This window comes from Carettochelys insculpta, chromosome 3 (assembly GCF_033958435.1).
Source record: "Carettochelys insculpta isolate YL-2023 chromosome 3, ASM3395843v1, whole genome shotgun sequence".
NCBI lineage: Eukaryota > Metazoa > Chordata > Testudines > Carettochelyidae > Carettochelys > Carettochelys insculpta.
The window spans coordinates 15,991,954-16,008,227 of NC_134139.1; the positions used below are offsets into that span (position 1 = coordinate 15,991,954).

The 16,274-nt window shown below is 41.2% G+C and overlaps 1 protein-coding gene across 5 annotated transcripts in view; it reads right to left on the bottom strand.

Moving 5' to 3' along the window:
* The window catches only part of KIF16B (kinesin family member 16B), a 286,791-nt gene that overhangs the window by 220,926 nt on the left and 49,591 nt on the right, over window positions 1-16,274 (bottom strand). For all 5 annotated transcript variants that reach the window (XM_074989378.1, XM_074989376.1, XM_074989375.1 and 2 more), the window contains 2 exons: window positions 13,098-13,273; window positions 9,176-9,241 (listed from right to left, as the gene is read on the bottom strand). In XM_074989378.1, coding sequence (XP_074845479.1) covers window positions 9,176-9,241; window positions 13,098-13,273 — 242 coding nt within the window. The remainder of the gene's footprint in view (window positions 1-9,175; window positions 9,242-13,097; window positions 13,274-16,274) is intronic.

Here is a 16,274-nt window from a genome sequence, read left to right on the forward strand (position 1 = left end):
ATGAGCAAATCATTATCACTTGTAACCTAGGGTTTAAACTCTGAGATAAAAATGTCGTCTTTCCACTATCTTATCAGACTATTGATACTCAGAATATTAATCTTAATCAAATCTCTTTACTTTTTAAAAGAAAAATATTAGCGAATCATGATGCCCACTACCTCTGTCTTCACCATTTCTGAAGAATTTTCAAAAATGAGTTAACAGTTTTTACAACACAGCAATTAATTAATTTAAGAGAAGTACTGTGCAGTAGTCAGTTAATTAAAATATGATAAAGACTTCAGATCTGCACAATCTAATTCACTATTGCAGCCAGTGACAGAACAGTTTTACCCTTTGTAATATGTGCTTAGAATGTGCAATAATTTAATAATTATTCTTGCTGTAATTATCTTAAGTAGCAATCACAATGTATTAATAAGGTTGACAGTGTACAGTAAAACATACTTGATAAATAACCCACACAGTGAGGACAACATTCCTGAATAGAACAAGCAATGAATATTTTCAGACCATGAATAATGTATTCTAATGAATACCACACATTCAGCAGTTTCTACCAATCATCCAAACATTCCTAAGAAAAATTCTCAGGTAACAGTATATTTATTCAAATCCAATTCAAGTAAACAAATCAATATTAATCAGTATTTTTCAGACAAGTATTCTAAGGAGAAAAAATAGTTACTCACCTTTTTGTAACTGTTGTTCTTTAAGATGTGTTGCTCATGTCCATTCCAATTAGGTGTGTGTGCACCGCATGCACAGTCAGAAAGATTTACCCACAGCAGCATACATAGGTCTGCTGTGGAGACTCCTAGAGTAGGGCCGAGATAACAGTGCCTATATACTACAGCCAACTCCCTCCCCCCAGATTAGTTTCTTCTTGTCCCTTTTCGACTTCACTTCCTTGGCACTCAGAACACTTGCCTATCTTCCATAGCATTGAGGAGTAGGAATTGGGTAGTGTTGGTAAGAGGTGGTGCTGGGTCTTCACAGAGGCCTCTTTCTGTGCCAGTAGGGAGCCCTGCACCAACAGAAGCACACTGTGCACTGAAGCCTGCTTCAGCACCAGAGCAGGCTGCACCAGTTGAGGGTTCAGAGAGGACTCCAGGAGGATTTGCACCTGTTCCTCTCTATCCCTGTGAGTTCTCATGAAGAAATCCTCACAAATCTTACACCTTATGTGTAAGGTGAGCCTCCCCAAGACACTTCAAACAGAAGGCATGGAGATTCCCTGTAAACAAACTTCTGGCAGGAGTTGCAGGGCTTAAACCCCTGAGTCCAAGGCAGAATACACTCCCTCCTAACAACTAGCTCAGCAGTGTCCAATAGGAATTCAAAGATCACCACAATTGTGGTTGTCATCTTTCCGCATTCACCACACTCCCTCCCACCCCCAGCTCTAAATAAATGCCCTCCCCTTCCTCCAGAGCCAGGTTACCCCAGAGCTAGGCACTTCCTGCCCCGCTCCCCATAAATGCCCTTCCCTTCCCCCAGAGCCAGGCACCCTCCGCCCTCCACCTCACCTGCTCTGAATACCCTCCTCCAGAGCCAGGCACCCCTCAGCCCCCACATTCTAATTCAATGCCAGTGACTCACTAGAGCCACCAGGGCTGCAGCCAGGGCCACCATGAGCTTCTCCCACCAAGCAGTGAGGTGCGTGCATGGAGCAGGCAGACTCCACTCCCCATGGCAGCTCTCAGGAAAAGTCACATTTAAAGGCTCCAAGAGCCTCATGCGGCTCAAGGGATGTATTTGCCACAATCCAGTGTCCTATTTGCCACATGTGGCAAGCGTCTAATGTATTGGACGCCCCTGAACAAGCTATCAACACATAATTGCTAACTAACTACTAACAAAGAACTATTTACACTATGGGTAACTATCTACAGATGAAAAGGGAAGAAACACTTGCTCAAGGCAAGAGAAGGAGATGCTCCAAGACCATCACGGGTGGGGGGCAGGGGGTGAGTCCCCTGTATGTATGCACTGCTATCTCGGCACCAGTCTAGTGGTCTCCACAGTCGAGCTATGGATGCTGCTGGGGGAAAATCTTTACAACAGTGCACTTGCTGCGCACACACCTAACTGGAAATGACATGAGAAAGAACTCAAAAAAGCATTTTTATAACTTAAATGTTCAAGCTATTATTATTCACATTCTGCCATAGAGTACTGAATACAGTAGAAGAAGCTTGTTTTTTTAGGAAATAACTACTGTACATGGTGCCCCAGGCAGAAATGTGGCTTACAACAGTCCTTATTTTTCTCTGTTGCCTGGGTTTTACCTCAGCGATGCAACTATTTTGTCTAAGCTAGTGTCAAAGTAATCTGAACCCTTTGGAAGTGCTTCAGTTTAACAAGAAAAAAAAAACAAACAAAAGCCTACATTATCAGTAGTTCCATGTTGTTTTAGACAAAAATGTAAATGTAGCTTTTAAGATGACATCAACTTCCCCTAAAAATTGATTTTCTGATCAAGTCACATATATGCATAGCATCAATTAACTAAGCCAAAAAGCATTTCCTAAAAAGATGTACTAACTCCACAGATTTTATCAGTGAGTACTTATGCGCTAAATCCTCTGCCTATTTTAAATGGAATTATATTATTTTACACAAGCAGGGGAGCTGGCACAGTATTTTTGAAGACCATACAAGCCCAGCCTTAGGACAAGATACACAAGGTAATTGCCTTCACCGCCCCTTGCTCCAATTGATTATAATACCCACCAGTCACTGGCTGGACCCTGCTGTGAGCATGCTGCCTTGGGCCCCACAAACTCTTTGGCTGGGCTTGAGACCACATATCCATATGTGATCCTTAAGTAGGGCTGCCAAATTTCTATTTGCAGAAAATTGAACACCTTTGCCCCACCCCTGCCTGCCCCCTCTCTCAGGCCAAGCAATCCTCTCATTCCATTTCCCCTTCCCTCCATCGCTGGCTCTCCCTCAGCAGGCTGGGATGCAGGGGGAAATTCCATACTGGGGCAGAAAGTTGCAGGCTCCATGAGGGAATTTGGATATGTGGGAGATAGCTCACAGCAGGGGCAAGGAGTTGGGGGGCACAGGATAGAGTTCACAGTGTGAGCGCCAGGTAGTGCTTAACTCAGGTAGTTCCCAAGAAGCTGTTGGCATCTTCCTCTGGCTCCTAAACAAGGGATGTCACCAGATTTGCCCATGACTCTGGAATATGCTCATTTATTTGAGGTTATGGGTTGGCGGGGGTGAGGGTGCTGACTAATTCTAGCAACATGCTGCTTGTGTTACTAAGGAGCTTTACTTCTCCCTTCTGCTAATTCCCTCCCAAAGGGGCTATTCCATCCATCCCAGAGTCCGCACGCACATACACCCCACGCCCGAGAACTAATCAGCACTTACAAGCTGACACCTTATATGTCTCTGTACTCAGTGGGCTGGGCGCACAGCAGTGCCAAGATGTGGCCCTTATGTGCCCTGGGACTCAGTGGCTGGGTTAAGCAGCACCTTCAGCTGTCACCCTCATATGTCACCCTGGTTCAGCACCCCTCCTCAATCCCCACTTTCACAGCACAATTGATCTACTAATAACCCACTCGATGGGCAAACCCCACAGGATTTTTAGACACTACAGTGATCTTTAGTATGGGTACAAGAAGCATTGTTGCAGAGTGAATGGGGAAGCCAAAGCAACACCCCTGAGGAAGAGTGAGCAAGAGAGAAAGAAAGAGAAGCAACCAGTTTAACAATGAAAGATTTATTTCTGGGTAGTGATTACAATATTAAATCTAAATTGAAACTGATTACAAATGGTAGGGCTACCAAACCACATAACTGATTAAATAAGGCAGGGATAGGAAGCCATGCCACGAGGCGTGGGGGTGGGAAGATCACCACTCCCAGATGGTGATGTTAGCTGGGAGTCCAGAAGATAGGAGTCAAGCAGAGCCCCAGAATGATCAGACAGGAGATGAAGTAGTCTCAATGGAACTGATACAGAGTTTTCATAAAGGCATCAGAATAGTTTCTTGAGCAAGGGTAGGGACAGGACAACAGTTCAAAAAGAAAACTCAGTTTGCTTATGGATAAACAGGGGCTAGACAATGAAGACTGACCATGCCTGGCTATGGATGATGTTCCTTGGAAGAGCTCACAAGGCATTTAGGCAGTTTCAGTATTTTGGATATGAGTAGGATCCACTACTAGAACTTGTCTGGCATGAAGGAATGCAAAGAAAGGGTTTACCCTCACAGAGAAGTCTCAGCACAGGGTGGTCAGGTAAGTCAATGGGAGGAAGAGAAACTTTTTTGAACTGAGAACACTTGCACTCTGAGGTGTCTTTTGCCTTCGTAGCTGATTTAGAAGGGGAGAGAAGCAGTTGGAATGAATCCAGTAAATATCCGAACTGTCTCAAAATCATCCATAAATACGTAAGTAGAAGGGAAATGTGTAGTTAGATGTGATCAGGTTATGGTTATTTTGAAATTACGGTGGACTATCTTTTCTCAACAAGAAGTCCTGTGCCACCTTATAGACTAACAGATATTTTGGAGCATAAGCTTTCATGGGCAAAGACCCACTTCATCAGATGCAACCACGAAAGCTTTGCTCCAAAATATGTTAGTCTACAAGGTGCCACAGGACTACTTCTTGTTCTTGAAGATACAGACTAACATGGCTCTCTCTCTCTTTCTTTTACTTATCTGATACTTATCTTTTCTCAGGGACTTGGGTTAATCCTTTGATTCCTCCCCCTGAAATCTGTACTTTTAAGATGAGTCCCAGTGAAGTAATTCTCTGTGTTGCAACCAGTATGATTTATTTTCTCTTGTTTTATGAATAACTTACTTTTTAAGGCAATGATTTGATCCTGGTGTCCTGGAGGAGAGACTGTATATTCATTCCTTAGACTGAAAGGTCAGCAACCAGATTACAATTTTTGTGTTTGAGCTCTCTCCTGAAGGACGGCTAAGAGCTTGGTGTACCCCACAGAGAATAGTCCTGTGTGTGTCTTCCTGAGTTAAAGGGGCTTCTTCTCAGTCAGGTAGTGGCAGCGATCACCCCCAATGTCAGGGAATCTGGGGGCCTGGAGAGTCTTTTAAGCAAAACCTTTTACAGACAAGTTGTTTAAGGGTTTGGGAGTTTTTTTGCAGGCCCCCACTTTCTGCGCTCCGAGAGTCAGAGTGCAGAGGTAGCCCTGACAGGTTCCCACAGAAGCTCCAGATGGGGTTGGGGGTTGCCTTTTGTGAGTATCATCCTTGGCTTTCCAAGACCACAGGGCTGACAAGTGGTCATGCGCTGGTTCCCCAAAAACACAGAGCTGGTAGGTAACAGGCTGCAGGCCAGAACAGACAGGAATGATGTGTCTAGCGTGTTTGTAAGAAGGTGGGAATAGGCAACAAGGGATGGATCACATATATTCTTATGTCTGCAGGTATCATCTCTGCATCTCTCATTTGCCATGGCTCCTAGCCAGCTAGAATTGCAGAGCCAGTACTTGCGGCAGGGGCAGCATGCAGAGGCCCTGTGGCCACGATTATGCCTAGGAGCCAGAGGGAGATACTGGCTGGTGCCAGGGCTGTACAGAGCCAGGCAGGGACTCTGCCAGCCCCACTTTGGGCAGCAAATGGACTTCTGTTTGATCAGTCAGCGGTGCTGACCAGAGGCATGAAGGTCCCTTTTCGACCAGTCGCAACCCTATCTTAAAGATTGCAAATACTACCCACCCTAAACAATCTGATTAACAGTCTCTCTTTTTTACAGTCTGCTACACTAAGGCTACTCCTACACTACGAGCTAAATTCTGATTTATTAAATCAAATTTATAATGCTGGTTTTTTAAATTCGATTTTGAATATCCTCACTTCCCACTGGCTCCCAATAAATTTGACATATTCCTTCCAAATTGAAATCAAACATCGACTGCTACAGCAGTGCATTGTGGGAACCTACCCCACAATTCCGTCAGCCCCACATTCTGAGCCCAGAGTAGCAACGCTGTCAGCTTCCCAGGTCCAGCAGCTCGCGGGGACGCGGGAAACTGACAGCACAGCAGCCCTGGTCAATTTCCTGGCTCTTGTTAGTACAGTAAACCCTCCATTTAATGGACTAATAGGTCTGTCTGTTCTTCCCCATAATCTGTTAAATGTGCGGGTTTACTCCCCATCCCCACAGGCTCCCCCAGCTCCAGTCCCACTCCAACTTCCCCCCAAAAACCAAAATCCCAAAAACAATGCCCCCAAAAAACACCCAGCCCCCCAAAAAACCCTCTCAAAAAAAAAAACCCAAACGCTTGCTACTCACCACCTCCGGTGGAAAACCTGCTGGAGCATGATGGCTGGGGATGCCTGGTCTCAGGTAGCCAAGGGCACCTGTAGGGCGGGTGCTTGCCTGTGGGTGTCTGGCCCCGCCTGTGGCTCCAGCAGCCCAGCTGGCTGGAGTGCCTGGCCCTGCCTGTGGCTCCAGAAGCCCAGCTGGCCAGGTGCCTGGCCCCCATCGCAGGAATGCAGCGGCCTGGTCAGTTTCCCACCTCCTTCTACTAGCGGGGAGCTGGGAGCCAGGGGCAGCATGTATAGCTTTGTGGGAAAGATGGGGACATTTCTGGAGGTTAATAAATTTGACTGTAGGATGTGGTGCTTCCACACTGGCCTTTAATCAAACTTCTGATTTCAAGTTTGATGCTATACCCATCAGAAAACTGTGATTTTGTAATCTCAAGACTAGTGCACCCTAAATTGAGCTAATGATATTTTCAGTGAAGACAGTCACCTGGTAATATTGAGCTAACTGCCTTAAACTGGAATTTATCTCGTAGTGTAGATGCAGCCTAAATAAGATCAACTGTTATACTTTCTGGGGGATAAAGCAGACCACCACATTTATTGGTAACAATCACTACTTTATCATATGCATACAATACATATTACACACACACACACACACACACACACACACACACAAAAGAACATTCTGTCTTGGTGTTACCAACTAGTTGCTCCCCTTAACTTCACTGATCAGGTGAATTAGATGGATTGATGCTCCAATATTGACAAGACCAGACCCAGGGTACCCCTGCAACATACCTTAGATTTCTAGTAGCTTTCCCCCACATACAAATCTACATCAGTTAGTCATTCATATTTAATATTAGTGTCTCAAAAAAGATACTTTCTTCTCACTTCCAAGGTCTTCAATATGTCTGATCTTCTTTCAGTGCACCCGCTTGACAGATCTTATTGAATCTGGCTTCCATGCCCTCTCCAACTGTTGCAGCTGTTCCAAAGTGCCCGTCTTTCACACCCTATCCATTCACACCTCATTCATTCAACAGGGTAATCAATTAAGTACAAGGGGAAGAGACCTATTCTGGTACAAAGACATTCTCTACCTTAATTATTCTTAGGGACTATTGGGCCAAATTTTGATATAAAAGACTTAAATATAAAGATTCTATATAAAAGGACTTGAAACAAAGCTGTAAGGAAATGAAGGTTATATATGTAAAGACTCAACACGGAGATTATATGAAAAGGATAAACCCTCATGAAAATGATTAATACAGAGATTTATGATTAATACAGATATATCTACGCAACATAAAGAGGATAGTAAAGGATTAAAACATGGACTAAATTCTCAGCTTGAAAAAACAGAGGTCCAATACATCAAGACTCATGTTGAGTTATCACTATGGCACATGAAAATAGCTAATGAAGTATCAAAACAAGTTATTTGCATATGCGTATACCAGATCAGAAGGCAGATCAAAATTACTTCTTGATAGCTTACCCCAGATTCGTAGAACACATTATGACAAGTTTATCATCAACTAGAAACATGAATTAGTTCAACACCATACCACAGTTCACATTTTTCTGCGTGCATTGCATTCTTTTTCTCACCCTCCATCTAGTACTACAACTACTTAAACCCGTTTACTCCAAGTGGAGCATAGGTCATCCACAAGTCTCCTCCACTTCACCCTGCCTTGGAGCAAAACCTGTAGCTGACTCCAGGAGTACCCCAGTTGTTGTCCTCCAATCTCAGTAGATCTTCTCCATGTTGTCCAAGGTCTTAGTCTTGTGTTTTTCTTGCAGGTTCCATTTGAGAGCTCGACAGACTATGCTGGATGATGGTTTTCTGAGAGCATGGCCTAGCCATCCTCACTTTCTTCTCTCGATTTGAATATCAAGTGGTTCTTGCCCTGCTCTATTCCAAAGCTCCTCATTTGTGACAAAGTCTTGCCATTTGATGAGAAGAAGGATGCACGTCAGGCATCTACTTATGAATGTCTGTAGCTTGTGATGTGAAGGCTTTTTAGTATGTATGCAAGGCCTGGTGTACATGAGCACACTCTTCACATTTGCATTAAGATCTGCAGTTTTGTCTTCACAAATATGTTTTGGGAACTCCATGTGGGATGGAGAGTCTTGAATGCAGCCATCGCTTTTCCTATCCTGGCACTGATATCCTTAACCTCCATCTCTGCCCATAATACTCCCCAAGTAGGTGAACTGGTCCACATCTTGCAGGTTATCTCCTTCCACTGTGATGGTGGTGGTGTTGTACCGGTTGATCTTCATTGTCTTGGTTTTTCCCTCGTTAATACTCCACCCAGTCATTGAGGCAGTTTCGTCTAGTGTCGTGACCCTTTTTCCCATGCTTTCATATCGGTGTGAAAGGAAGGCAACGTGATCAGCAAAATCAATGTCCCCTAGCTGGTTGAAAAGTGTCCACTGAATGCCTCATTGATGGCCACATACTCTCCATATATTAGTCTATTATTGTCTCTCTCAAAAAGTTTTCACATTTTGAAGAATAAAAGAGAAAAGGAGATTTGCTCAGGGAATACAATTTTCCTATGTATTAAATTTATTTCAAGAAAGCAAGCGAAGTATCTATATTTTGTTTTGTGTTTGAGATATTTCTTATACAAAGTGCAAAAAGAAATAAAATTATGAATTACAGTTTATTATGGAAAGATAAAATAAAAATAAATCTGAGCACAGTTTTACATCATCGTATTCAAGAAAATGCAGCTTTGTAAAATAAATACATAAACAAGCAAACAAAACACAGCATTAAAACCAGCATGTAAAAAAGTGTGCATGCCAAAAATGTTCCTGGACATGAGATGTTACTTCTCTAGCATCCAGACTCTCTCTAAATTAAGTATCAAATTATAACTTACTCTTGCTTCATTTTGCTGAAGCTTCTCCTCCATACTTAAAGCTGTTGGAGAATCCAAGAGGGCAATCTAGGTTGTAAAACAACATATATTAGTATATATTAAAATAAACAGTAACCAATGCATGCTGGATTAGAAGACATAAAATATTACTATGTAGGTATTTTAATAAATCTGTATAGTCCTGTCCTAGTCTTTATCTACATTGGACAATATTTAAGTAGAAACCATATAAAATGTTTACATGAATTTCAATCTTGCTAAAGTATAAAATGCGAAAAGAGTCAGTAAATTATGGTCTTACATACACACATTTTTACTGATTTGTCTAGATTCATGCTGAAAGCACACACCATTTTGATAAACTGGCTCCACAGACATCAATTTTTTTAAAAAACGCAGTAGACAATTTACTATCCACGTCTATTTAACTATTCTAATATATGTATTTTTGTGTGTATGACATTTGTATTATAAAAATATTTTTTGACAATTTGACTATGGAACTTGAAAATTACTAATACTCACAAATACGTAAGCAGTTTTGTTTGTTATCTAATACTCTCCATTGACTAACGTTGGATTATGGATACATAGCTATCAACGAGCTGTGGTGGCATCTGCAATACAATACTCTGAGAATATAAAAACTCTCCATAAAATAAATTATACCAGGATTTATATTCTATTGGACACATTCTCCACCACCTGCTCTTTTACCAAGCAGCACAAATTCAATTAATTTAGTCTTGTCCTGCACTATATCCCTCACAGAAATGTGTAATATAAGAACTGACATTCACTGGAACTCTACATAGCACAGCCATATTTATTTTGTGATATCTGCTCTTTTACTCTTGGAATAATGTTAAAATACTAGATATTCAAAGCAGTCTAAAAATAAGTGTACACAAAGTGTGCAAATCAAACAATATTTCAGAAATGAAAATTGTCAGCTTCCCAGCAAAATAATTCATCTTTCCCCCCAGATAAGCACAGGGCAAAGCAGAGTACCACAGAGTAATTCAACCCTCTTGGAGTGTTATCGGCTTTACTATTTACAACACAGCAGACCAGGATGAATACTTCCTTTAATAGCAAACCTGATACTTTTCACAAAACGTGCAGGGGGACTTCATCCCACTTCTCAGCAAATATACAAGCAGGTTACTGGGGACAATTAAGTTTTCATTTCACTTTATTTTACAGAAAGTCCTATAGTACACTGACCAACATTTGATATGTCATACCATTATTCAGCTAAATTATTGGTAACTCTAAAAATAAATACGATTTTATAAAGTTTATTAGCAACTTCCAATAATTTTTGTTTGATTACAAAACCTGGTAACAACCAACAGCATTGTTTGGAAGTCTTAATTAGCCAGGTTTTACTGTAGGATCTTTCAACCCCATTCCTCAATTTCAAGTCTCACCATGTAATGTTATCCTGTGATCATGCAGAGACTAATATCCAAGTTAATCACATTCTATAGCATCCAAAAGAAATAGAAAAAAACTAAACAGAATACAGACAAATACAAACAAAAAACAATGACTCTGTACTGCTTACTACTGGAGAGAGAATTCTCTGAATGCCAACAAGCATTCCATACAACACCTTCCGTATGTAATGAAGTGCTGTTCCAAAGAAACTGTTTCTGAAGAGATGATATCTTAACATGCACATTTGACATTCAAAACTGTGCACTAAAGATTACAAGTACTCCTCAACTCAATAGGGGTCTGAGACGAATACTCCTGTGAACCTCATTTATGATGCCAGTATGTTTACATCTATAATGTCCATCTACATTTACAGTTATATTAGACTTTAACTGTTCCATTTTTTTCAGAACTCAGTAGGGGACCTTTTAGAGAAGCTTTATGTAAAATACACATTGATTTTAGTGTCATTTATTTATTGTTGTTGTTTAGAGCAGGGGTTCTCACAACAAAAATTTTGGTGGCCTCAATGGGGCTACCAATTCTTGCTGGTAGCCACTCTATTTTTACTAAAATACTTAATTAGCTTTGGGGAAAAGTAAATAAACATGCATCTATACATTTGCAAATGTACAGTTATTTTTACTCTTTATCAGACTTAAAGAAAACAGAAAAACCAAAGACAAATTAATTTTTTTACATTCTTATCTTTGTTGGTTTGTTTTGGTTTGGCTGCCTTTTATTTTTTTTTTTTAAAAAAAAAAAAAAAAGGGAACTTGCTAGCTACCAAGTCCACTGCTGCAAAAACTAATATTGGTATGTTTGTCAATATCACTTTTCACAGCAGACTTAACTATCTGAAGGCAGTGAAAAGTGGTATTAACATCCATCCATATATCAATTTTCACAACAGATTTATTCAACCTTGACAAGCCCTGGGACAAATAATGCCCTGGATGGAGAGATGGGTGGGAAGATCGGAGGGTCTCAGGCGATGCAGGAGTGAGGATGAGCCATGGATTGCACCCACTGCTGGATGATTCAAGTCCAGCACTGGAGCCTGAAACCCTTGATTAAAGCCTGCTGCCTCCCATTGCAGGGCTGAAACCTGAAACTAGAGCTTCACTGTCCTTGTCAGTGGGTGCCCACTGCTGCCTGCTTCTCCAGCGTTTATGACTCCAGGAGATGTAGGCCCCAACCCCTACAGGTGGCCCTGAGGGAGGCTTCATTGCCCCCTCTCCCAGTCACTGCCCAGGAGGCTGTAGTTCCAAGAAATGTGCCTGGTGGTGACATGCAGCCACAGTGAGCACATTTGAGAAAGGCTGATTTAATGGACTATCAGGTGGACAGTGCATTAAACATCCACAGTTCTTCAAAGAGTCATTGGTAGCTGGGCGAATCACTTATTTCAAATCCAGACTGACTTCTTATAAGTCATCTTTAAAAAGGAAACAAGTTTTGTTCAGTCCAGCAATTAGAAGGTTAAGCAGAATCATATGAATGTGAAAACAATTAAAATTCAGTTTAACAACCAGCATTTCTTAACCTACTGAATATGGCCACCCTGTCACAACACGGGAGAGGTCTAGCAGTATGGCACCAATATCAAATATTTATTTAGAAACTTTCTACTTTGATGAAATTGAAAATTTTCAGTGTTAAAAAAATATAAAACCTGCAGTTTTATCTTCTCTTGTAGTTCTTTTACCATCTTTAACTAGACGCCTATACTTCCAGGTGTTCAAAAATAATTTCCGTAAAAGAGCCATCAGAGTAATAGCAAAACTAACTGAACAACAATTTTTTTAAGTGCATGGCTTGTTATGAGCATTGTGATTAAAAAACTGAGCAAAATGGGGATCATGTGTCCTTTTATATTTATTCAACAATTACTTTATTCATCATTTTTACATTGTACCATATAGTGGCATCAACACTGTTTTTACACTTTGCTAAGCATACTGTTTTGCTCTTTGGATTATTATACTTTATCGTCAAAGACATTGTGGTTACAAACCTTTCAAAGACCCTACCTCTTCTAATAGTATATGAACAAGTCTCAACATTAATCTTATTTCAAAGCATTTTCTTTAAAAACATGAACCTTATTTCAAATTAATAATTTCTTATTTCTTATTTCAAAATAATAATTTTCAGACATTTTATGCTATCTTGAATAGTCTTGTGCTGTAAGAAAAATGGGTATTTTTCCACTCCCTTAATCTACGCACACCTATTTCTTTCCCATTAATTAGAACATAATTATAATATACAGCCAATACCAACATGAGGTAAAAACAGTTACACAAAAACGATATACTGGCCAATTAGAATCCAATTCAAAGAAAAAAATTACATTCATTCGTGACTTCACAGTGTTTATTCAAGTGAATACAACAAAAAAAAGATAATTATCTCATTAAGATCTAGAAATAGATGCTATTACTCAAAGAAAATTATACATAAATCTAAAACTAACCTGATTCCCTTGAGCGAGCAAGGTTTTTAATCGAACTATTTCAGCTCTCAGCTCACGAATTAATTTGACATTAGGATCTTCATTAATAGTAGGCTTGTTGATGATGTTTTTGGCTCTATTTGCATAGCGAAGTGTACTTAAGGTTTCTCCATAATTGACATCAGCAGGTGAAATAGCTGAGAATTAATTCAGAAATAGTTTAGCTAGCACCAGATGTTTCATTTAATAAAGTGGGTTTGTAATTTAAACATCAGATAAGCATCTTGTGGATGGAGAGAAAACGGAGACTAATTATTTAAAGATTTTGTAAAAAATTTTGCCATCAACCCAGATGACTTCTATAAAATTCAGATCATCATCAAATCAATGGTATGGATTATATGCTCCTTGAATGTATATCCAGAGTTCAAACTCTTTTGCAAACAGGAAAAAGCAATGTTTTTATTCCAAGTCTCAATACCATCTTCAAATCAGGAAGATGATTCAAGCAAACCAACAATAATAATGGTCTGTTTTAAAATTACAGTACAAATTCTATTATCAGGCACACCCCAGGAAACTGGTGGTGCCGGATAATCAAATATGCTGGATTCTGGAGCAGAGTCGCCGGCCCTGCTCCACCAGAAAAAAGACAACACCACAGCTTTTCAGTGCGTCCAAGGTCCACATGATGCATAAACGGACTCCAATAGTGCTCTTCTATGGAGACCATTTAATGAGGAAAAACAACACTAATTTACTGTCTCATTAAGCGTTCTTTTATCCACATATTTTTCCAACAGCTTCTAAACAATAATCAGTAAAGAAATATGGTATTTTCTCTTTGCCTCATTTTGTGTTTATCACAAATATATGGCTTTTTACCTTATCACAGATTACAAATTTTGATTGCGGGGGGGCAAGATGGAGAATGCAGATGTAGATGGGCAGGAGCTGAGGGAAATGCATCATTGCAGGTTCACTCTCTGACACAGTTGCTGTATTTACTCCCGTATTCTACCCATTTGTGTGGTGGACCATATCCTTATGTTCCAAGTTTTTACAAAACCGATAAATTTTGTACAAAGTATACCTTAAACTCATAATTCACTGATAATTACTGCCCTGTTAAAATCTGTGCCAACGCTGTCTGAAGTTATAAGATTCTACTGGATGTTACTAAGGTATATTCCAAATCTGTTCTCAGAAACAAAAGGCAAAACTCCTCAACCAGGTGTCAGAAAACTCAATTGGACCATCATTTGATTAATTGGCTATTCTTCGGCGGAAAGAGGGGTATGAGCAAGAATTTTCATGTGGTAGAGACAGACTCCTTGTCACTTGAACCCCAGCTGGATTCTCAGAGGAGGAAAAGATGAATAAAACAGGAACAGAAGGCCCAGATCACCTCTATCCCCTAATCTATATTAACAACATTTGAAAAACAAAAGCAGCATTATTGAGCTGAAGGCCTGGACCTAGCTGAAGAAACAGCTTATGGACGCATATGGTAAAAGAAGTCTTTTGCTTTCAATTAACTTAGTTTATGAGGATAGTTACTAATTCAGGTTTACCTTTTATTTCTTTGTAACTAAATCCACCTTCCATGCCTTACTCCTTCTAATTATTTTCTATAATCAATGAACTTGTTTTAGTATTATATCTAAACTACACAGTTTTTAACTTATGTCTTTGGAAACCTCCATCTAACATAACATGGTTTGTGCATATTATTTTCTATTAATGAAATGACAGACCCCCTCAGTTTGTACTGAGCATGCTGGGCAATATAAGACATGCATTTCTCAGGGAAAATCTGGAACTGAGAATTTCCTGGTGTCATTCTTGAACATAATTCAGGAGTGACTAGCTAGAAGCAGTTATATGATATCAGTCGGAAGTGACTGCGCATGCTAGAGGCTGTGTGGAAACTGACAGAGAAGTTACTCACTTGTGTAGTAATGATGGTTCTTCGAGATGTGTCCTTGTGGGTGCTCCACATTAGGTGTGGGGCTCGGCCCGGCGCTGCAGATCGGAAATTTCCAGCGGTATCCCACGGGGTCGCGCATGTGCCAATGTGCGCCGGTCCTTCGCGCGCTTTCAGTCACATGCGCGATCCGGTCCACACCCGTTCCTCGATCAACCGCCCTGGTAGCAGTAGGCATCCTTCAGTCTGCATAGACTATGGATCGCTCCCTTTAAAGTTTCAATTGAGGATTTCATTTACAGCATCTATTGTGACTATGAAGACCCACATGAGAGTGACAGTCCTTGCTGCATCTCTTGCAGATGTGGTGGGTGTCTGGCAAGTCCTTATTGTGCTTTCTGTGCGCTCGCTTCTCCTCTGCTAGCTGTCTGATCCTCATCTCACCCTTCTGAAGGTCCTTGTGTAACCCCTGCCTCCATCTGCTGCGGTCGTCTGCTAGTTCTTCCCAGTTGTCCAGCTCGATGTCTACCACTCTGAGGTCTCTCTTGCAGATATCTTTGTAGAGCAACTGGGGGCAGCCGGGAGGTCTTTTGCCAGAGGCTAGCTCACCATACAGGATGTCTTTTGGAATCCTTCCATCATTCATCCTGTGGACGTGGCCAAGACAGTGGAGCCGACGCTGCCTGAGGAGGGTGTGCGTGGTTGGGATTCCAGCTTGCTCAAGGACGGCGGTGTTGGTCACTTTGTCCTTCCATGATATTCCAAGGATGCGCCTGAGGCAGCGCAAGTGGAAGGCGTTCAGCCTCTTTTCCTGGCAGGCATACAGGGTCCAAGTCTCGCTGCCATAAAGGAGGGTGCTGAGGATGCAGGCTCTGTAGACTTGCATTTTGGTGCGAGTGTACAGCTTGTTGTTATTCCACACTCTCTTGCTGCATCTGGACAGAATTGTGGCCGCTTTTCTGATCCTCCTATTTAGCTCAGTGTCCAACGACAGGGTGCCAGTGATGGTGGACCCGAGGTACACGAACTCGTGGACAACCTCTAATGTATAGTTGTCAATCCTGATTGATGGGGATTCAGCAACATCCTGACCGAGTATGTTTGTCTTCTTTCGGTTGACGGTAAGCCCAAAGTCCTTACACGCTTTGGAGATGCTCCTGAAAAACACCAAGCAGAACTCCAAAGGGGAGGAACGGGTGGGTAGTGGAGCACCCACGGGGATACATCTCGAAGAACCATCGTTACTACACAAGTGAGTAACTTCTCTTCCT